The sequence below is a fragment of the Venturia canescens genome, chromosome 2 (genome assembly GCF_019457755.1).
Source record: "Venturia canescens isolate UGA chromosome 2, ASM1945775v1, whole genome shotgun sequence".
NCBI classification, from domain to species: Eukaryota; Metazoa; Arthropoda; class Insecta; order Hymenoptera; family Ichneumonidae; genus Venturia; species Venturia canescens.
The window spans coordinates 5,836,135-5,857,186 of NC_057422.1; the positions used below are offsets into that span (position 1 = coordinate 5,836,135).

General features: G+C 37.2%; 5 protein-coding genes across 7 annotated transcripts; 2 read left to right on the top strand and 3 right to left on the bottom strand.

Moving 5' to 3' along the window:
• Positions 1–204: 204 nt before the first annotated feature.
• LOC122407120 (uncharacterized) lies at positions 205–1,629 on the bottom strand. Its single transcript, XM_043413121.1, has 2 exons — positions 525–1,629; positions 205–414 (listed from the first exon to the last, which is right to left on the bottom strand). The coding sequence occupies exons 1-2, from the start codon at positions 1,215–1,217 to the stop codon at positions 331–333; spliced, it is 777 nt and encodes a 258-aa protein (XP_043269056.1). The 5' UTR covers positions 1,218–1,629; the 3' UTR covers positions 205–330.
• A 385-nt stretch (positions 1,630–2,014) lies between these two features.
• Positions 2,015–3,858, bottom strand: tex (THO complex 3 homolog tex). The gene is made up of 2 exons (XM_043413120.1): positions 3,610–3,858; positions 2,015–2,944 (listed from the first exon to the last, which is right to left on the bottom strand). The coding sequence occupies exons 1-2, from the start codon at positions 3,793–3,795 to the stop codon at positions 2,162–2,164; spliced, it is 969 nt and encodes a 322-aa protein (XP_043269055.1). The 5' UTR covers positions 3,796–3,858; the 3' UTR covers positions 2,015–2,161.
• A 139-nt stretch (positions 3,859–3,997) lies between these two features.
• On the top strand, positions 3,998–9,405 carry LOC122407116 (bolA-like protein 2). Of its 2 annotated transcripts, XM_043413118.1 has the most exons (3): positions 4,014–4,696; positions 8,735–8,829; positions 9,190–9,405. In XM_043413118.1, the coding sequence occupies exons 1-3, from the start codon at positions 4,634–4,636 to the stop codon at positions 9,284–9,286; spliced, it is 255 nt and encodes an 84-aa protein (XP_043269053.1). In that variant the 5' UTR covers positions 4,014–4,633; the 3' UTR covers positions 9,287–9,405. The 2 variants fall into 2 exon arrangements, with proteins under 2 accessions (XP_043269052.1, XP_043269053.1); XM_043413117.1 differs by lacking the exons at positions 8,735–8,829; positions 9,190–9,405 and adding an exon at positions 5,287–8,533 and having other exon boundaries at positions 3,998–4,696.
• A 100-nt stretch (positions 9,406–9,505) lies between these two features.
• Mvk (Mevalonate kinase) lies at positions 9,506–11,142 on the top strand. The gene is made up of 2 exons (XM_043413119.1): positions 9,506–10,400; positions 10,821–11,142. The coding sequence occupies exons 1-2, from the start codon at positions 9,513–9,515 to the stop codon at positions 11,082–11,084; spliced, it is 1,152 nt and encodes a 383-aa protein (XP_043269054.1). The 5' UTR covers positions 9,506–9,512; the 3' UTR covers positions 11,085–11,142.
• Positions 11,143–11,335: 193 nt separating this feature from the next.
• Positions 11,336–19,922, bottom strand: LOC122407114 (two pore calcium channel protein 1-like). Of its 2 annotated transcripts, none has more exons than XM_043413114.1 (12): positions 19,667–19,922; positions 18,324–18,559; positions 17,893–18,057; positions 17,461–17,586; positions 16,531–16,838; positions 15,985–16,265; positions 14,856–15,074; positions 14,500–14,619; positions 14,024–14,363; positions 13,471–13,772; positions 13,284–13,390; positions 11,336–13,169 (listed from the first exon to the last, which is right to left on the bottom strand). In XM_043413114.1, the coding sequence occupies exons 1-12, from the start codon at positions 19,761–19,763 to the stop codon at positions 12,924–12,926; spliced, it is 2,547 nt and encodes an 848-aa protein (XP_043269049.1). In that variant the 5' UTR covers positions 19,764–19,922; the 3' UTR covers positions 11,336–12,923. The 2 variants fall into 2 exon arrangements, with proteins under 2 accessions (XP_043269049.1, XP_043269050.1); XM_043413115.1 differs by having other exon boundaries at positions 18,324–18,526; positions 19,667–19,921.
• Between the last annotated feature and the right edge of the window lie 1,130 nt (positions 19,923–21,052).

Below are 21,052 nucleotides of genomic sequence, written 5' to 3' on the forward strand. Positions count from 1 at the left end.
AGAGATAGCTGCAAATTTCGAAATCGAAATTCTCTGAGACAGTTTGACCGATTAAAAAAAGGCTCTGTCAGTAGATTTTTGCCATTGTTCTGCGTAGGCTGACAGAGCCTTTTTTTAATCGGTCAAACTGTGTCAAAGAATTTCGATTTCGAAAATTTCAAGTGAGGTTCGTCGACTGATCCATGCTCTTAACGAGCTCTTCACTTGACTCAAAATAACTATATTTCTATAAAGTTCGTTCTTCAGGATACAGAGCTTTCACACGTCGGGTATGTATGGCAGTGCCATTATCTCAAAAAATTCAATTTCAAAATAGTATAAATCGTGCTTTTACAGTGAGGTCAGTCGATAGCCCGGAATAACGTTGCTGGATACCGCGCAAGATTTCGCTCCTTGAATTCTTCGTAGCAGCATCTGCGTGAAAAATGATAAATTTGTCGTTTCGTCTTTCCTCCGTGATTGCTCAACCTCAGACTTTCGTTAAAAAAATTTTTTTTTTCGAGTCAGAGAAGAAAATGTCTCACCATGTTTTCCTGTTCGATTCGTTTTTGCAGTTTTTTTCGATTGATAGCCGAACTGCTCATTCTCGGCTGAGCCGACTGCGTTCTGATTGGTTTGTTCTGTGGCTTCTGTTGTGCCATTATTTTTTTAAGAAGATACTGATTCTCTACCTCGATCCGTCGCATTTCGGCGTTTGTGAAACTCATGTTTCTTCTTTTAGGACGAGAATTGGTAGAATCAAAATTAACAACGTTCCTGTTACAGTATCTATTGTCGTTTGCCGAGGAACACATTCTGCGAACATTGTCACGAATGTTAACGGAAAATTGTCGTGGATAATCGCTCTGTTCGTCACGATTCATATTTTTTATCCGGGCCATCGGATATTCCTGGCTTATTGTTCGATTCAATGGGGAACTAGCTTGCAGCGATGATCGAGGTGTGACGTTTGTTACTTCCGAGTCCCTGCAGGAATCATCCGAGCATACGGAATCGTCGCTGTAATTGTATTCGTCGTCGGACACTATTTCATCGTTTTGTATGTCACCGGTAGTAGTGCAAGATTCTTCGTTCTCCGTATCAAGTGTTTTCTCGATTTCCTTGTTTTCCTCGATTCTGTTCATATTTGCCACACTCACGTCCAAATCGTCGGACAGACAAGTTTCGTCGTCGCTAACATATTTAGTATCTAATTCCACCACGCACGACTCGGCCATCGTTTCAATAAACCTTCGGCAACACGAAATTCAACGAAAATAAACTTTTTCCACGTATCACAACTCTCTCTCTCGCACCCCAGATGTTACAGAACCTTATGAGACCCGTACACAGCAACGCTGTGGAACCATGGCAACTGTAACAGCTCACAAAAATAAACACATTTTTTTTCCTCATTTATGACGAAGCAAGCAAGCAGCAACACATGAAACAATCGATAGGAATGTTATTATTTCCACTTGTTTGTCTGCATATCTAACGGAAGGAAGTAGCTTTCGCGATTACTTATTAATTTTCACAAGAAAAACATTCATACGAAAGTTTGAAGATACTGCAGAAACTCTGTGGTATGCAAGTGAACAATTTTTGACCCATGGAAAGTGGCAGAACATTTTTTCAATTTCATATAAATATCTTCAACTATCTTGAGTTGAAATTAGCGGGCTGGAAAAATGTACGATTTTTACAAGACTCAACTGTTTGAAAAAGTTGTTGCCGAATCAATTTGCTAGGCACATGTACTCAAAAAGCAGCTTGTGTTATCGAAGTGCAGAGTTGTCTTGGTTTTTTTATTAAATGACTTGTATGTGTTTGATCACAAAGTTACATTTGTAATGTTTTTGGGAGCTTCGACTTCGATCGAGCTCATTCGCAATTCGTAGTTAGTTTTGTGGTTATACGTTAACGACATAAGTTTCAGATGCGATAGAAAACTTACAAAATGTTGTTGAGAGGTCTAGGTTTGTTTCTGATGCAAAATTCTTTCAACGATTGTGAAAAAAATTCAGGCGTAAAATTTTGTACAAAATTAATTGTCTTGTATTTAAATTTATGGTAGTTTTTACACATCTTTTTCTTAAGATCTAATGGATTTTTTTCAAGTACTGTGTGTCATGGGGACACAGTTATGGAATAATTGACAAGTGTTTGGATCAGTGGTGTGTCAATCGTTCGAAAATCCATAGACTTTGAGGCTACCAGCATCGCGTTTACGGTCGTAAGTGTCTTTGTCGTCGCAGGCATAAGCGAGCAAGTACTGTTTAGGGTGCCACGCAACCGTGAATGTTGCCGCTTCGACGGGGATATCGGCGATCTTTTCACCGGTCTGTACTTCACCGATATCTATGACAAGATCTTCGGAAGCTGCTGCCAACAATTGACCGTCGTACGAAAATGATATCGTTCGTACAGGCCACTCGAGTCGAGAAAATGTTCTTAAACAGCATAATTCGTCAGCATCCCACAGCGACACTAATGCATCAGCTGAACCAGTCGCAAAATAACGCCCCGTTGGATCGAATTCTATGCATATGCAGGTCCCCGGATGAGCTTTGATCACGTGAAGCAACTCCAAATCTGGATAACTCAATATGTGGACACAGCCTTGACCATTGGTCAAGTAGAATGTGTCCGAGTCTTTGTTCCAAGATATTTCATTAACTTCAAAACTGAATTGTTCTTCCGCTCTGATCTTCATTACTCTGGCGTCTATGAAAGTGACTAGATCCTCTTTGTTACCAACAGCTATTGTATTGCCGTCGGGAGACCATGATATGTTGATGTTTTCTCCCCTCGTTCCAATATTTGCTGTACACTTTTGAGTTCTCGTATCCCAAATACGAACTGTTTTGTCCCCACTTGCTGTTGACAGCACGTCTGGATAGAAAGCGTGCCAACATAGCTGATCCACGCTACCTCCGTGACCTCGGAATGTTGTCTCTTGCTTCTGCAGAAGAAAAGCGAATTGTTTCAGACCAATTTTGACTACCAAACTATCAGTTTACAGAGCAATTATTTGCGAATCAAAAATTTGTTCGGTTCAACATTATAATAATATAGCATTGGCTACGAGTATGGGCTCAGTGCATGCTTTGGCGATTGACTAATTAGTCAGCCTCTGGAGTGGTCAATATTTGGATGGTACTGATATCATATGATATACCACCTGTACCGATTTGCATATCGATCACTGAACAGAAGGCAGTTCTGAATTTCTAATTGCCTAGTAAGGGCACAATAACACTGCTGTCAAATTTCATTCATGGTAAAAGTCATTTGACAGGATACTCAGATTTTTATCAATTGTTAATTATATTTCAGTGTGTTGATGTTTTGGCATAATGATTTTACAATGGATGTTTTTGTTTGAAGTGAAATTGTTTTATTAAGAAGAAAATGTACAAGTTTAAAAAAAAACAATTGAAATCAAAATGAATAACCAGACTTTATATCAGATAATACTGCTTATCTATGCGATCTTCTGGGAAAAGATCTAAAAAATGATACTTTACATGAAACTTTGCATCCATACACCATTTTAAAAAAAAAAACGCAGCACAATTAGAGCTTTATTATTTTGATGCTCATCAAATTTTAAGAAGGTTAACCAACCAAACGATCAGGTCCAAGTGAGAATATGCACACGCATTTGTCGAACGAGCCCGAAGCCAAATATTTTCCGTCGCAACTCCATCCTACACTGTGTACTTTTGCTGAATGCGTTTGTTGTTCTCTAATTTTATTATGCGATCTAAAATGATTGATCAATTCTTCCACTCGTGAATTAGTGTTCGCCATCGCGTCGCACAGCGCACGCACAGCTGAGCCGGTTATTAGGATCGTTAGGATTCAGGATTTGCGATTTCGCGGGTTTGAATTCGCTGCTGGGTACTGCATTGGGAAAAAAATCATCGCCATCTTCGAGAAGTTAGCCAAATGACATAATGCATTTATAACTGATCCATTTTTAACAAATGTTTTAAAACATTTATTTATAATTTTTATTTTGCATCTTACATCACGTTTCTAATTATTTTTATTCTAATGATTCAAACTTATTGAAAAAGTCAACAAAACTCATCATCAACAAAAATCATCATTACAGTTTTTTTCGTTGAAAGAACATTTAACCTACTTCATGAAGGCTATGAGCTATAAGTTGAAAAATGTTGCAAGCGTCGTTACTTAACCCATGCGTGAGCGAGAAACTCTAAATTTTTTCTATATTTTGAATATTATTTACTATATCTAAGTCAGCTGAGAATAAAATATACGTTTGAGTGCAATTTGGAATTGCATACAAAGAAAAATGGGAAGCAACCACCATTCTTCTACGCGGTTACGGTAGTCACCGTTACCGGGTCACCGGAACGTCTTGCGCATGGCATCCACGTATTCGGCAATTCGCGCGCGTCTCTATCTCCGCTATTGTTTCGGAGTCGGAGAACCGCTTGAACAGCATCATCAAAATATATATATTGAACAATATTGTCCTGTAGGTGGTAAGCCGAAAGCTTCCGTTATATAAAAAGAAAGGACTTTGGTGAAGATTTCTTTCCAATTTAAAACGATCGTTATAATATCAAATATAATATTTGAAAAAAGTAAAATAGAAATACGAAATAAGACTACGAATATGCCATATACCGAAGATTACATTAAACAAAAATTGCTCCAAGAGCTGGAAGCATCCCACGTTGTGAGTAAAACATTGAACTTTTCTTCTTTCCCATGACCTGTTTACCTAATTCATAAACATACAAACTCCCCATTGGCGTCTATTGAATAACGGTATCGGCACATTTTTACGCTAACCTTCATACACCGAACAAGTTTTTGAAGTGATAACAGAATACTTCGTGCTTAAACTCTCGTTGTTTCTTGCAAAAGTCCCTATTGGCGTCTCGGTACGTATATTGAGTGTTGTAATTTCACTGTAAATAAATTTACCAGTCATCATTAACGAAGTAAAATAATTTGAGCTCATTAATCATTTTTACTCCTGTTGGGATTACAGAACAAAATGTTGATCAGCTAAATAAATATTACATTAATTCCTAATAGAACTTATTAATATCGCTATAAATGCTTATTGTAATGTCACTAAATTTTTAACATAGGGTAATAGTAGACCCACGAAAACCAGATCCTGGTAGTATAATTATGATGCCGTTTTTCTTTTTAAAAACTGTAAAACGTACTAAACGTCAATGGGGATTTTGACCAGCCTCTTTTTATTGTACAACAAAAAAATGTCAAAAATTGTACATAAACACGGACGTTTTCCAGCGTGATTGCTCTCTCGCTATGCACCGAGCGATATAAACGTGTTTTAACCACGGAACATTTAAGGAGTATCGAGGATAACAAAACACGAGGGGTATCGCATATTTGTTCACTAAAGTGTTTCAATTTGGAGCAAAATCATGGGTGAAAAAGTGCGAACGTTTGCGATTGTGGGGATTGCTGTTATGTTAAGATGGTGCGTAACGTACCATCCTTACAGTGGTCAAGGAAAACCACCGATGTACGGAGACTACGAAGCTCAACGTCATTGGCAAGAAATAACAAAGAACTTGCCGATACAACGTTGGTACACCAATAGTAGCGACAATGATCTTCTATACTGGGGCTTGGACTATCCGCCATTGACGGCTTATCACAGCTTCGTCATGGGACATGTGGCTGATAAAATGGATCCTCAATGGGTCGAGTTGTACCAATCGCGTGGCTATGAATCCCAAGATCACAAGTACTTCATGAGACTGTCCGTCATAGCGGCAGATGTCCTTTTATACATTCCTGCTCTAGTTTACTTTGTGCGCAAAGCAACGGTCCATGAAGGAACACTGGCTCGAGGCGAATCGAGCAATATATTCGGCCTGAAAAAGGATGATTATATTCTGTCAACGGCTCTCATTTATCCAGGAATAATTCTCATCGACCATGGCCATTTCCAGTACAACTCCATCTCTTTGGGACTTTTCATAAGCGCTGTAGCTCTAATTCTGCGGAATTACACGATCATGTCGTCTCTCCTTTTCGTCCTTGCGTTAAATTACAAGCAAATGGAACTCTATCATGCTCTACCATTTTTTTTCTATATTCTTGGCAACAATACACCAGGCAAGAGAAAATCTCTCTTATCCTGCATTCGTTCCCTCATCTGCGTTTCTCTCACGGTTATACTCACTGTCATCGTCATTTGGACGCCTTTTATCCAAAAATGGGAAGTTTTCAAAGATGTTCTTACCAGGCTCTTTCCATTGGATCGTGGAGTGTTTGAAGACAAAGTTTCCAACGTATGGTGCGCAGTGAATGTATTTTACAAAATTCGTAATAGCTTATCGAACATTCAACTCGCTCGTTTGTGCTTGGTCGCGACGATGCTTTCCATCCTACCCAGTTGCTTGAATCTTTATCTCAAACCACACAAAGAAAGATTCGTCCTTTCTCTTATAAATTGCTCATTGGGTTTTTACCTTTTCTCTTTCCAAGTACACGAAAAATCCATTCTTCTCGTAGCCATTCCAGTCGTCATGTATTTCCATCGTGATCCGTTGCCCTGTTTTTGGTTCCTAACAATATCAACTTTTAGTATGTTACCATTGCTCATCAAAGATGATCTCGTTTTGGCCTATTTTTCTCTCAGTTTCTTCTACGCTGTTGCAGTCTATATAATGTGGGCCAAAGAACTATCAAATTCAACTATCAGAGACAAAGAAACCGTTGGTAAAAGTAAAACGAAAATGCATCGAGACACTCAGCTGAGTCAAAGAAAATTCCGGATTAAACAGAGCGGTAGAACGCGGTTCGCTGACTCGAGAGGATGGCCGCATCGTCTTTACGATAAATTTCAACATTTTCTCGGGAAAGATTTCTTAACGACCAAAATATTGTTGTACTTGTCAGTTCTTAAAATAACAACTTTCTATTTGTCTCTCATTGGAGCTCTATTTCTCTCCATAGCCAGTATTGTCCTCACTCCACCGCACATTTATCCCGATTTATTTGCTCTTCTCATCTCGATTTATTCCTGTATACACTTCGTCGGATTCTTCGTCTATTTCAATTACAAGCAAATCTACGGTTTGCAAAAACATTCCGGTAAATCAAAGTCCCATTGAAAATTCGTCAAGTTCAAAAGGTTTACGTACAAAGTGCGTTCCTTGGTTTTAACGAACGTGCTGTTGTGTCACGAAAAGTGGAATAATCGTTACGTGAATACGATAGATCAATATTCATTCGAAACCATCGATCAGAGTCGGTGCAGTGGTACATTTTCAATAACTCATTTTAGTCGATATTCAAACGATCGATTTGTAGCGACGTTTATTAAAAAATTGTTGAACGTGTGTTGTGATTGTTTAAAAGTTTCGACGAAACGTAGCTCAAAAACTGTGTCATCGAAGTTTGCATTTTTTGAACGTAACTAATGATCTATAAAATTCGTCAATTTTTCCTCCATTTTTAATGTCTCTCCTGCCCCAAATTCGACATTAGTACAAATCAATTCTGTGGCACGGGATAAAAGGTGATTATTGGGTCGCGTGTCAAAGCTGCAAACTTCAGTACCATAAAACAATCGTTAAACTGTTGTTAACCTTCTTCGCTTGTTCGTCTAACCACTGAACCAATGCTTCATCAGCATTCTACCTAAGAACAAACTTTTTGAAATAATTCACGAAAATTTGTATGCCAAATTGTAGCCCATCGTTAACGAAACATTAGATATTTACATCATGTATCTCGTAGCATAATTTATTACAATTTTTTGCACAAGTAATCATCGTCTCCCTGCAATATAATAACCAAACTGATTTTAATCTACGACATTACGTCTAAAGCTCAAAAAATGCTCTTAGGGATGTATGAGATGGATAATCACGATGTTAAACATAAAAATTGTACCGATAGCCTTTCGTTCTATCTAGTAGCAAAAATATCATTATCCAAGCCAAAATGTATTTTTCATTCCATAGATCGTAGTAGCCATTTTTTCATTCGATCAAATTTATCATCGAATTAAGAAAAAATACAATTTTTTTTTTTTTTTTTTTTTTTCACGTAAAATTAAATCAAGACTTTGAATGGAAAAACATGGTTTCAGAAACGATTCGATTTCTCATACGTCCTTAACGATGCGACATTAGTCATGTAGTTTTTATCGAAATTTCGATATAAATTTGTTTTGACGTTTGTCATGACCGTTTATAAAGTGGATGTGAAACTTATTGTTGGAACAAGTAGAGACTTTTTCCTTGGAAATTTGGTTCCAGCAAATAGTCGAAGAGCGTCATAGGCTGATATGAATATTGTATAACGTAAATATCGCGTGATTAATGGAATTTTGAGAGTGAGAGAAGGTCTAGTCGTGTCAAGTTATACATTGCGTTGAACTGTTGATGGTTGAAACGGATCTTGTATCACTTTTTATATAAGGTGAAAAAAAAAGAAGAAGAAAAAAGAGTTTCTTTTCAACTTATTCTTTCATTCTTTTTATCCTTCAACTTCTGAATAAAATATTTAAATTATTTTCAAGCGTTTGAATATATTTGCCCTATCTCCTCTATTCTTATCCTGCTTTCACTAGCGGTCTCGCGAGTTTTCAAACGAGTTACATTCTAGACTTGTAAGAAAATAGAAGGATAACGGAACGCTCTCAATTCCGTTTCAAAGTAAACGGTTCATGTTAAAATTCTTAATTAGCGAACGCCTTCGTATACGTTTGTTACAGGAAGTCGAAGATCAGAGCGACGGGTGCGGTGCCAAATTTTCAGTGCTCATTGTTTCTGATAAGTTCGAAGGAAAACCGCTGTTGCAACGACACAGGCGAGCCATTTTTATTAATAATTTGTTCTCTCCTCGAAATAATATTGGTTTTGATGCTTTTCTAAATTTAGTTTCAACCTTGGACTGTATCAGGCTGTTTAAAAATATAAAGGAATCTAATTTATTAGCGAGGAGTAGGATTGAAGAGCAGCAAATATGAATTTCAATGTGAGATTTAAAAAAATGTGGAGTTGAAATAAAATTGAACAAAGCGAGAACCCGAGACGTTGCACTCTTTTGAGCGATAAAAAAGTGTTTATCAAAACTCACACACACAATCGAGAAATACTATTTTTATGATTTTTACTCGCGTATGAATAAAATAAATGATAAAGTTTAAAAACATCGTATGATTTGCAGGCTCGTGAACGCGATTCTTGAGGAGGAGCTGAAGGAAATCCATGCATTCTCGCAGAAAACTTTAACTGCGGAACAGTGGAAAAAGCAACAAGCTTGAAAAATCCGAGATTTTTTTCTACATTCATCTTCGCTCCCGATATCGAAAAACAACGCGAGAAAGTCCATGATTTTTAAAACAATGAAATGAATGATTGCATAAAAAAATTTATCCACGCACGGTTTGATTTGTTTTCCTCATTTCTTCTGATCGAGCTCGAAGAAAAATTCGGCCACATTTTCGAACGCAGCTTTGCTGAGGAAAAAGAAGAAAAAAAACTAGTGCAATGACAGAATTTCGAGTTTCCGCGCCGGGAAAAATCATTCTCCACGGTGAGCACGCAGTCGTGTACGGTAAAACGGCCGTTGCCGCGAGTGTGGATATACGTACGACGTTGGATTTCAAAGAATTGCCGGAGGATTGCGAGTACGCTGTGTTGTCAATGCCAAAAATCGGTTTGTACGTGAATGTCTCGGTTAAACAAATTCGGGAACGTTTTTACACCGAGGCGTGTTCAAAATTGTCCGATGGGCACGAAACTTTTCACAATTACGTGGCTAAATTTGTGGAGAAAATCGGTTACACGAATTTCCAACAAAAGTTCGCTCTCGAGGGAGTTTTCTACTTGCTAGTGTCGATATCACAATTTGAATCTATAGAGCTGAGACCCTTCCAAATGGTTTTGGATACCGCTTTGACCATCGGAGCCGGTCTCGGTAGTTCAGCATCGTTTTCAGTTTGTCTTGCAACTGCGTTTATTCACTGGTCGCACAAGCAGAAAAATCAGACGACCCTCATGGATGAACAACAATTGGAGACTATATCGAGATACGCCCTTAATGGCGAAAAAATAATGCACGGAAATCCATCCGGTCTGGATAACTCCATTTCGACTTTTGGCTCCGTTATTGAATTTCGGCGCGGTGAGCCTCTCAAACAAATACCCGGTGTTAAAAGTATGCGCGCGTTGCTCGTTGACACGAGGGTGCAGAGAAGCACGAAGGCTTTGGTAGAAAAATTTTTCACCCTCAAAGAAAAATATCCAATGATTTTTTTACCCATTCTCGATTCTATGGATTACGTCGCCAAAAAAGCTATCGAGGTTTTGAAAAATATTCAAACGACACCGGATAGCACCGACGAATCTTTATACTCAGCTTATAAGGAATTGATGGTAAGCATCGCTTATACTTCTTTACATCATAAATACCGAGCAATGTTTTAATGAAAAATTAACTCGAACGTTGGCATCGTTCGAATGCATAAGAAAAAAAACTCACTTTTTCGGAGTGCTTTCAACGCCAACCGTCTATTTTTTTTTCATGTGAAATGATTTTTGATGCATGGCTTTAAAGTTTTTGGCAAATCCCAAAAAGGTCGCGTCTAGAGAACAAATTTAATGTTTTGAGATTCGAAGGATATTTTTTTCAGTCACATTCTACTGCGGTGAATGGTTACAATTATTATTACTGATAAAACCGATGTTTCAGCTTCAAATCTGATGGTTTCATATTTTTGTCCCCCATTCTTAGCAGATCAAAATAAAAAATCGAAGTATATAGTGATTTAAGTATTGCCATATTACGCCACACAGGTAATGATCGAAGTGAATCATGGATTATTGGCGACCTGTCAAGTCTCGCATCAATCGTTGGACACTATTTGTGCGGAGGCTAAAAATTATGGTCTCGCGGGTAAACTGACCGGAGCAGGGGGCGGTGGTTACGCTTATATTTTGTTGCTGCCGGATACACCAACCGAAACCATAACCAGTATAACGACGAAACTCACTGCCAACGGATATCCCGTGACTCTCGTTACTTTGGGAGGTGTAGGTGTTAAAATACATGAAACATGATTGGAATGTTGTTGTGGTGATGGAGAAACGATTAAAAGTGGTATTATTCGTTGAGGAATTATTTCAATTACTTTTATTTTCAACTACCGTTGAAAATTGTTATCAGACTTCATTATATTCACTCTTACGACGACGAATATTCAACAATTTTTTATCGCGAGCTGGAAATCAAGAAATTTAAGGATGAATCGTGCTTCACGAACCATTACTTTCATCTTTTGAATGTCATAAAAAGATCTGAGTAATCGTAATTGGCTTCAAAACATCACACGTATTCTCTTTTATTGAATTTTTCTCTGAGTATAGCTGGTACAATATGTTTTCATTCAAATACATCAGTGTCGATATAGTCTCCTAAACCGTTCGACCTATGCATGGTCCTTGCTTAACGCTGGTGAGTCAAAAACAAGGAATCCTTGAACGACGGGGTCAGTGTGACTTTATTAAAGAAGTACGACCTTTTCCTCGGGCTCGAGAAAGAGCTTGAGTAAAAAATGCTCGAAGCCATACTGATTCGTGTCGAATATTTATATTTTTTGGCTTTGTTGTCTCGGGTATTAAAACAATCGTGGTAAATGATCAGTTTAGAAAAATGAAACTGACGAATTGGATTCTCAGTGACTTGAGAGTCCGAGAAAAGTAAGATTAGGTTCGCCGATCGCATGAGACATTACACGCGACCGTTCGATGGTTCAAAATTCTTTTACAATTTTATTACGGATAAACAAGAGCGGCGATGGAACCCACGTCGTGGCAACAGGCGTACAGAATATTCGTCCGAATCACGAAAGAATTTCCAATCAGAGTCTTGGGTTTAGTTTCATGATCGTACTTCCTTAATTCTTCATCTCGTCGTATTCTTTCTACTTTCTACTTTCAAGTGATAATCCATAATCCTACTATAAAAATCGGTATTAGCCTCATCTTTGTATGTGCTATTTTTCTCAGTTTGGAATGAATTTGCAGTAAGAAACTCTCGCATACTAAAAAATACTGTATACAAAAACCGAACATTATTTACAAAAGAAAAACAAAACGGAATATATGACATTTAAAGAAATGGTTATCCGCGACCAAAAATGATTATGTACACAAATGATTTTGAACGGTTTAAACACTTGCAACATATTCCGTACGTTGAATTTACGGAAACAAATCAACGATACACCCGTTCACTGGTGATTCATAATTTTCCCTCGTCGTTATCAATTTTTTATTTGTTAGTTGCACACGTTCGAAATTGACGCTAGGAATATTGGTATATTTTTTTTCATGTATGACGTGTGCGCACCGTGCTGTCAAGTGCGTGTCAAAAAAAGATCCGCTTATTAAATAATGATTAACGACAATTGACAATATCTTAAAGAGCGTCTCAGTGTCGATGAAAACGTAAAATAAATAATAAACTTTCTATTTACGTACAAAGTATCTTTAAATTCAGCAGTATAAAATATATTTCAAGACTTTGCTCCATTGCGGGACAAAGATTGAAATAATATTAATCATTTATATCGCTTAGTGATATTCTAATACGGTTTTATCTTTGTTTCTCTCTTTATCTTTCTGTCACTCCGTCGAATCTCTAGTTACGACCACATTTGTTAGTCGTGTATATAAAACAATGGTGACCTCAACGATTGCGTATTTCAGATGCAACTAATTTTTCCTTTCGAATTTCCTGTAGTCAGAATTCCTATCGTTTTCGTACCACTTTCACGGTACAGCTCGAAATTGCTGTTTCTCGTTTGGTTTCAACGGAGCCAACCTCAATACCGTTATCAACGGGTATTCGAGACGATAAAAATAATTACCATAATGATAGAATTCTGAGTTATTTTGTTACATAGGACTAGTCGTAACTCCGTTACGAAGATGCACTGTGCTATCTCTTCTCAATATTATCTGTTCGGGTTCCAAATCCCCGTCTTCGATTCCAACTTCGTCGAAACTGCTCACCGATCTAGAAGCACCTTGCAACTCCTCCAACTTGACTTCTGCCACCCACTCGGATATCTCATTCGTATACATTCGTCTCTGGAGCACTTCTCGTGTCCGAGGTCGTGAACCAATGAACGCGGCAGTTCCCTGAATAGACGAAAGATTTCGCGTTATGATTATCGAAAAAATTCACCAAACGAATATTCGTTCAGCGATATGTTTCCAAGGGTGTGATTACTCGTTTTACAACGAATTACTTACGCCAACGACCAAATTCGACCGCAAATGTTCCAAGAGTTGAAAATCTTGTACGATCGCTTGTAATTCGTCCCATCTCAATTCGACTTCTTCGTGCAGCATTTTCTCCTCTATCAGAACGAATAAAAACGTGATTAGAAAATGAGGAATGAAGGACAATGGAAGAAGAAAAATTCCTACGATAACACACCATCGCGCTTGGATGTTGAACGTTTATATTGTATTCTGAATCTGAAAGCCTCCAAGAAGCTCGACACGACGATCGTTAAAACGATCATCGTTACGAGATAAAAAGTCATGAAAAATACACGACTGTAGAGACCGACAGTAAACGCGTACGCGTTCATCAGTATGAACCAATTGTTGACGACAGTCAGTTCGAAAAGTGTCATTCCACTCGCCATCAAATTGTCAAAAGTATTGAGATAGTAATATCCCAAAGTTGTACTCCTGTTGACGGAATATTTGTAGAATTCTTCGACAGTTGTATTTCTGTATAAGAAAGAATAGGAAGTTGGTTAAAGCCTGGACATAAACAATGGAATTTCGTTTCGGTTCACAATGCAACAAAAATGTTCGACCCTCCTCCAATTTCTTTGTCTCAAAAAACAAAAATCTGTATCAAAGTTTGTACGCGCCTGAGTGCGATAAATATAGGAAAATAAGTGAAGAATTTTGTTGCATTTAAAGGACAAAACTTCAACTTTGTATCTCAGTGTATGCATTCTGCTTTGCTTACGTACTGGCAACAATTACGCATATCGTATCCGGCGAACATTTCCATGCCGATAATAGCGAAGAAATAGTACAATATTAACATGACAATCGCGGTAGAGCACATGAGAGGGGACAATATCACCAATGTACCGAACACGTCGCGATAACGTTTCTTCACTTTGAATAACCTCAACATTCTCAAAGGTCTAAAGACAACAAAGAACGTTGCACTCGGGAAGAGCATAAGACCACAGGCTCCCACGAGTGACATTATCGATGCTCCCAAATCAAATAGGTTCCAGCCTGAACTCAAATAACGCCTCATTCCAAGTCCAAGAACTTTTATGAGTGCTTCCGTCACGAATACTGAAAAATCACAATCGTTGCATATTTTCATTCTGTTCGGTCGTTTCTTTTATTATGGTTGTGCACTTCATCTGAAGTGCAGGAAAGAATTTTCATATAAAGTCCGGATAAAAAAAAAAACAAAGAGTGTACTCACGTCCTCCGAACAATAAAGTATCCCAGCTAGCAGCAAATATTCGTGCAGATTCCTCGAGGGAAGCTGCACGCTGCATAAGCCCATCCAACATCATAATTCCGTTGCCGATAATGAGGGCATCTGTTCCCAGAGAAAGATAGCCCATTTGGGTTAGACATTTTTTCAATTGCCGAAACTCCCTTTAGAAATTTTACTTTCTATTTGTTCAACCGATGAATCGCACTAGTGACTACGTGTCTAAATTCAAAATTGCAAACTGATTCGGGTCGATAACGCAATGATTATCCATTGAAAAAATGTGAGAGCTAAAATTGTTCAAGATTGCTCACTGGTCAATCGTTTTTCTCACTACTCACAAACAATTGGCTCAAAGTAGGGCGACATTATACAAGAGTTTGCTCCGTTGCAGAGCATTTGCAATGGTTTCCAAGCTGTGTGATACCAAGGTACACTTGAATACTGTGGTTCCCATTGGAGTGTCGTAACGTCATAAACACTGAGAAACTCGTCACAGCTCAGTGATCCAGTGCCGGATGCGTTCATGTGTCGAAACATTAAGACGATGTCCAGAGTTGCTGCAATTTAAAATAGAAAACAATTATGTACTCCTTCTTTTCTACGCCCACTCATATATTTACACATTAATTGCGTAATAAAATGAAGCATCAGTTAATCTATAAATAGTTCAGTAGCTGGAGATCCATTCAGGATTTTTCAACGAATGAAGGCGATTTTTTTTATCACAAAAATTTTTTTCCTTCCCTCATTATTTTAACATGGAACACGAAGCGTAAAAAAAGGCAGTCTATTGATCTTATCTTACCGTTATGCTCCGAAATACGAAGTGACAAAGTTGTGGAAAACTCACGAAAAAAAATTCAACACTTTTCGAATACAAAAATATGTGTAATATGAGAAATTTTTAAGAATGGCCTCTTTGAATGCTTTACCTCAATAACAAACTAAAAATATCTAGTCAAATATTTCTGTTGAAGAGCTGATAGACGTTGAATATGCATAAAAGAATTTCAACACCTTTTAATCAAACAAATTATGAATTGAAAATGTATACCCATAACACAATTATATAACGTCTTCAGAACAAGCTGTAGTGCTGTAATCAGGTCATTCGTGCATAACTTTTTGTTATCACATAATGACGAAATATTATATTAGCGTCTTCGAGACGCAGAGTCATGTTCGAACGTCCACGAGAGATATTCGATGCCACGATGGTTAGTCAAAATATTTCGGATGTTGATATAACCGTAAGTGAATATCGAGTTTGTCGTGTCTCTCATTCAACGATCGATTATTTTTTCGAGAACGTACAAATGGAAGATCGCGATGGGAAGTAAATGGGAAAAATTATTTTCAGGACTATAGCAATCTTCATTTTCACTGATTGTGTTCATTTATTCTTTCGATGCGTTATCATTTTTTTTACCAAGAAAGTGTAATAAATGAGAAATTTAAAAGATTTACCTTTTTGAGGTGCATAGTATCGCATAAGACCCTCGAATTGACGAAATCTCATTCTATCAGGGCTCTGTTTGGATACAAGAAGCTTGAAAGCGTGTTGGCAGGCTCGCCTCTTATGGAGATATAATTTTTTAAATTTGTCACGTTCCGCCGAGGTGAAAGTTTCGTTGACAACGGCCAGCATGAGATTCATCATGACATATAGCATTGTGCTCAGATAGGATACGAAATAGATCGCGTACCATTTGCTTCTCGAAAACGATGGCATCATAACGTCTGGAAAACTGCCAAAAAAGCAATAAAATTATGAAAAATATAATTTCGATCTTTCGCTCTTGAATTCAGTAAATATGGCATTTAAATGATCATTTCGTTCTACGAATGTTTGAGAAATCAGCGGTTTGCTAAACATTTGTGAAAATTCGGCTGGTTTCAAGATAGAAAAGTAGCAGGATCATCGAAGTATGACTCATTTAGATTATTTCTTGAAAAATGCCTATTCGAGAAACTGCAGGAATAATATTTTAAGAATTCATTTTGAAGACTTACTTTGCTGTTGTAAGTAAAACAAACAGACTAACGAAGCTGTCCTGCAGCGTAGCAAAATTTCTGTTAGTCTGAGAGAACATGTAGTAACCAAGTACCATGTAGGTCATAATCAAGAATAATAGAAGGCACAACATATCCAAAATCGGTGGTAGAGTTTGCAATATTTGTCGTATGAATCTTCTGACCCCACCACAGTATTTCGTATCGACGAGAAATATTGGTCTGAGTGCTCTTGTCACTCGGAAATGCGATGATTGACGAACGAGGACTGTGGTCGCTTCGACGAACATTATCGCCAATGTTATGCACTGCAATGAAAACATTTTACGTTACAAATTTATTCATGATTCACGAGTACCTTTGAAAAACTTTTTTTAGCTGTCGGAAAGTGGAAAATTATGTTTAGAATTAAAAAAAAAAACTTCTCAGTACGATATTAGATTACTCAGACGAGTGACGTGTCAAATCAGTCAAATTGCGTGCCAAATAAGCAAAAAATGGGAATAATTTAAAAATCTGAGAAATTCATGAGTAAAGTGTGAAGATATGAATAATAATTTGAACTTTAATCTTGTATTTCGTGAAGTATTGTGAGTATTTATTATAAAATGTAAAAATTGATGATTTGAAAACAAACACCATATTTTTCTTGAGGTAAAATATGTGCCAATGCGAGCTCGACACATGTGTTCCCTTGAACATTTTATTTGGAGCAATGGATCATTATATACATGCAACCAGTTAATCTGCTTTGTGCTGGATTAGTCTGGTTCAAATGGAAACCTTTATGGTCGTTTCTCATACAGTTATAAGTGGTTGCATAATGAAGAAATAATGATCCGAGGAGGATTTGTTTTGTACATATACGAGTGTATGTCCTCTTAACCAGCAAAATTTGGCAGTGTCGTGATGAAAAAGTGTTTTTTGTACCTTCAGCATCGTTCGTTTGTGTTTCAGTATCGTTCCCCAACCAATCCAACGCAGCTTGAACGCTAACTCGATTCCAATTGTTGTTAGAGCTAAAAGTTCGATAGAACCATGAGCCCAGACTGGTACCTGATAATAAGTGTATATTTATTTCAGTCTATAATTTTATTTGAAAATTTGTTATATTGAAATTTTTAATAAATTAATCGATTGAAATACTGCTTTTAAGTTCTAAAAACGATCAATGATCCTTTTTATATTATGGAGTCGTTAGATAAATATGGCGAGTTGAAAACCTCGAAGATCTGGACCAAGAAAACTTGAAGTTAAATTTTTTTTTAATTTCAAATTCATTGATTTTTGTTTGGATTCATCATCTTCGATGGCTGAACATTTGAATGATTTTAGAGCTCTTCGATGATGAAAGGTAATCACTTGAAAAAGTGGTACTGCTGGTTCTTCGACGAAAGCCAATGCCAAGAGGAGCAGAGATGTAAACAAATCAAGTCCATAGTACCAGCTGTTGTGAACCAACAAATATGCTGGCAAATCGTCCGGATGACGAGGATGTGAATCGAATTTCTCGTTGTTACGACCTTCCTGCAATTGGGGTAAATGCCAATAAATAACAGATGAATTCAATTTATACCATACAATTTTTCAATTAGTTTTTGGATCTTTTGAATTTTGTACCGATCAAAAGATTGTAAATATTTCTGAGTAATTATTGACAAGTGAGGAACCATTTTTAACACATTGCCAACACACTGGTAATCAAAAAACATCAATAATATTGAGTTATTGACATTCCCGTTTCTTTGAATTGTTCTCATGCAGAACAAAAAAAATTAAAAGCGTTTGCTTACCTCTAAAAAGATAGCAGCTTCGTGGTAATTCATTTCCCAATGCAAATCTGCATCCAGCATGGTAGATTGTCTGGCGAAAGCCGCCGTCTCTGACTGGGCATCAGGATCATTTCCTTCGCCAGGTGGTCTCCCCCGTGAAGTTGATCTGTGACTCAACTCGTTGGGGACAACGCCTTCGCGAGGTGACATTCTCGAATGACTGTCTGAGAAAGCGCAAGACAACATAGATCCATATTCTAGAAAAAAATTAGAAGCATGCCAGAGGGACTGTGGTAGTTAAGCGTTATCTACAGCATTAGCGAATTACCACTTGTCATCTTGAGCAACAACAGTACCATTTTAATTGAATTATCACTGAATTGGCGATAAACATTTTTAGTCATTTTTCTCTTCAGGGCAGCTAGATAGTCTGCAATAGCGCAATTACTATCGAACCAATGATTTTGTAACTTGGAATTATCACAATTTAAAGCTTGTAGAGTTGGAAAAAAAGTTATTTTATAAAATACAAAAATTTTAATAAGGCATTAATTGTTCCCGGTGTATTATTTTTGTTCTTGTTGTACATCGTTCCATGTATGCCCACATAAAAATATATCTGTGTCGTATGTACAAATATGAGTCATGATATATAGCGAAAGGAAATTCCATGAACTGTTAGAACATTTCCAGCTGCACCTTGTCCCTCCTTGTGAGTATGATTTAATATTATAGAGATAAGAGATTCTCAGCTGGCATGGCAATTGTATTGAAATAAAAAATATATTCACAGTGAGGAAAAAAAGTAAAATAAAATTTAAAAAGGGAAGAGAGACATTCAATATGAGGAAAGAACAGAAAAAAAGATTTTACATTCTTGGTGTACAGGTATCACTACAATTATTTCATGTCAATCTAATTAACGATCGTAAAGAATACATATCGATTGCTAATCGCTACAGATATATACATTATTTTGACATGAAATCATATATAGGAGGAAACAGCAAAAGACATCGGGAATATAGAACATTGACGAGATAAAAAACAAAAGCTAAAGGGATGGCTTGAACGAAGGAGATTTTTCAGTATATGGAATGTAATGCTTTTTGTCGCTAATAATTTTGTTGTTGTTGTTAAATAAGGTCGAATAACATTTTAGATAAAGTCGCGGTTCATTCCGACTCCCGACAAGCTTCAGGTGTCGATCGAACGAGAAAATAAAAAACATTCACCTTACGGAAATCATTGTGTGTCACCGCTATTTGTTTTGTTATTTTTTACACTTATTACATATGTATCTATGTCGGAGTATTATTTTCGAGGTATAACGATTCGGAAGACGGAAATTTCAAAAAACTCACTCGGACTAGTACCGTAAGATGTATCCGTTCGATAATTCGGATTGGATTCATCGTCGAATCGCTGATAATTCGAGGGCCCTTTACCGCTGGAACTCATTTGAAAGACGATGACAGCCCGAACACGTTACGTGTGCTGTCGAAACAGTGCGTTAACACTGGACGACTCGTCCACCACCTTTTTTTTTTTTAATAATCGACCGAGCTCGCGCGCCGTTCCGTTCGAGACTGAATACTGGATGGCGGATAATTTTAACGCGAAATCGAGAGAGACGACAGATTGTTTTGTTGGTGCGCGAGTGCACTCGCGTTCGCACGTGAGGCGGCGCACGATACACATTGACAGGTGGAGTTACTCACAATCAGTGGGGAGTTACGTGCGCGACATATGCGTCGATCAAAAATATAATATGCGCTCCTATATTTACAAGACTTATTATCCTTTTATCATTATGAAAAAATATGCACACATTCGTGTCATTGCCAATGTTTCCATTCTTCTGAACACATCTGGTCGGTTGATTATCGTATGTCACTATCTGTGTATAGGTATAAATGAAAATTTGTACTCTTAACACCTTGATTATATGACTAATAAAGACATTTTTTCAGCGTAATACAATCAGTCTGAAAGCCATTATAACTTTTAGTTGTCCTATTCAAGAATTTTTGTTTGATATTTGGTTATGTACACGGAAAGTCGTAAATAAAAAAAATTGAATTACATCCAAACTCGACGACTCAAAACGTAGAATTGCAGGTTTTTGTTTTGTATACGATGCTTTGAATGTGTAGATTTTCGTGGATACATATTCTTTGGGACTTTCGTATATTTTCATTACTTAGTTGTTGGTGTGAAATTAGTTTTTAGGGGATGAAATTTTGCATACTCTCCAATATCTTTTTCTTACGGTTGATGTTGCATTTGGATTTTAGAAAAAATTGAAATAAAAACGAAAGAAAATGGATACCTGATTTCGTATATTTTGACGATTATGATTGTATGAGAGCATTTTTGGATATTGTGATATTAATACTTGAAGAAATAATAAATATTGAAAATCGCCGTTCTGAAACATCGAAAATCACCGTGAGCAGTAACTTTTTAGTCAAAATTATTTACCAAGTGCACCTGTTTGACGTAGTTATTGATCGGAAGGTTCCATTTCCTTGATGACTCGGATGTTTTTCCGACAATTGAAGTTCAAAAGTGAGGGGGAAGTCGCTTTATCTCGAGAAACGTATACTTTCAATACCTCACGTAAAGCGTTGCTGCTTTTCAACATATCGAAATTTTAGGAACGTGTATCCAGAAGATTGGTGGCCTGCTTTGACGCGGTGCATCGATGATAAAATATGAATCAAAAGATAATCAAGATAAATAATATA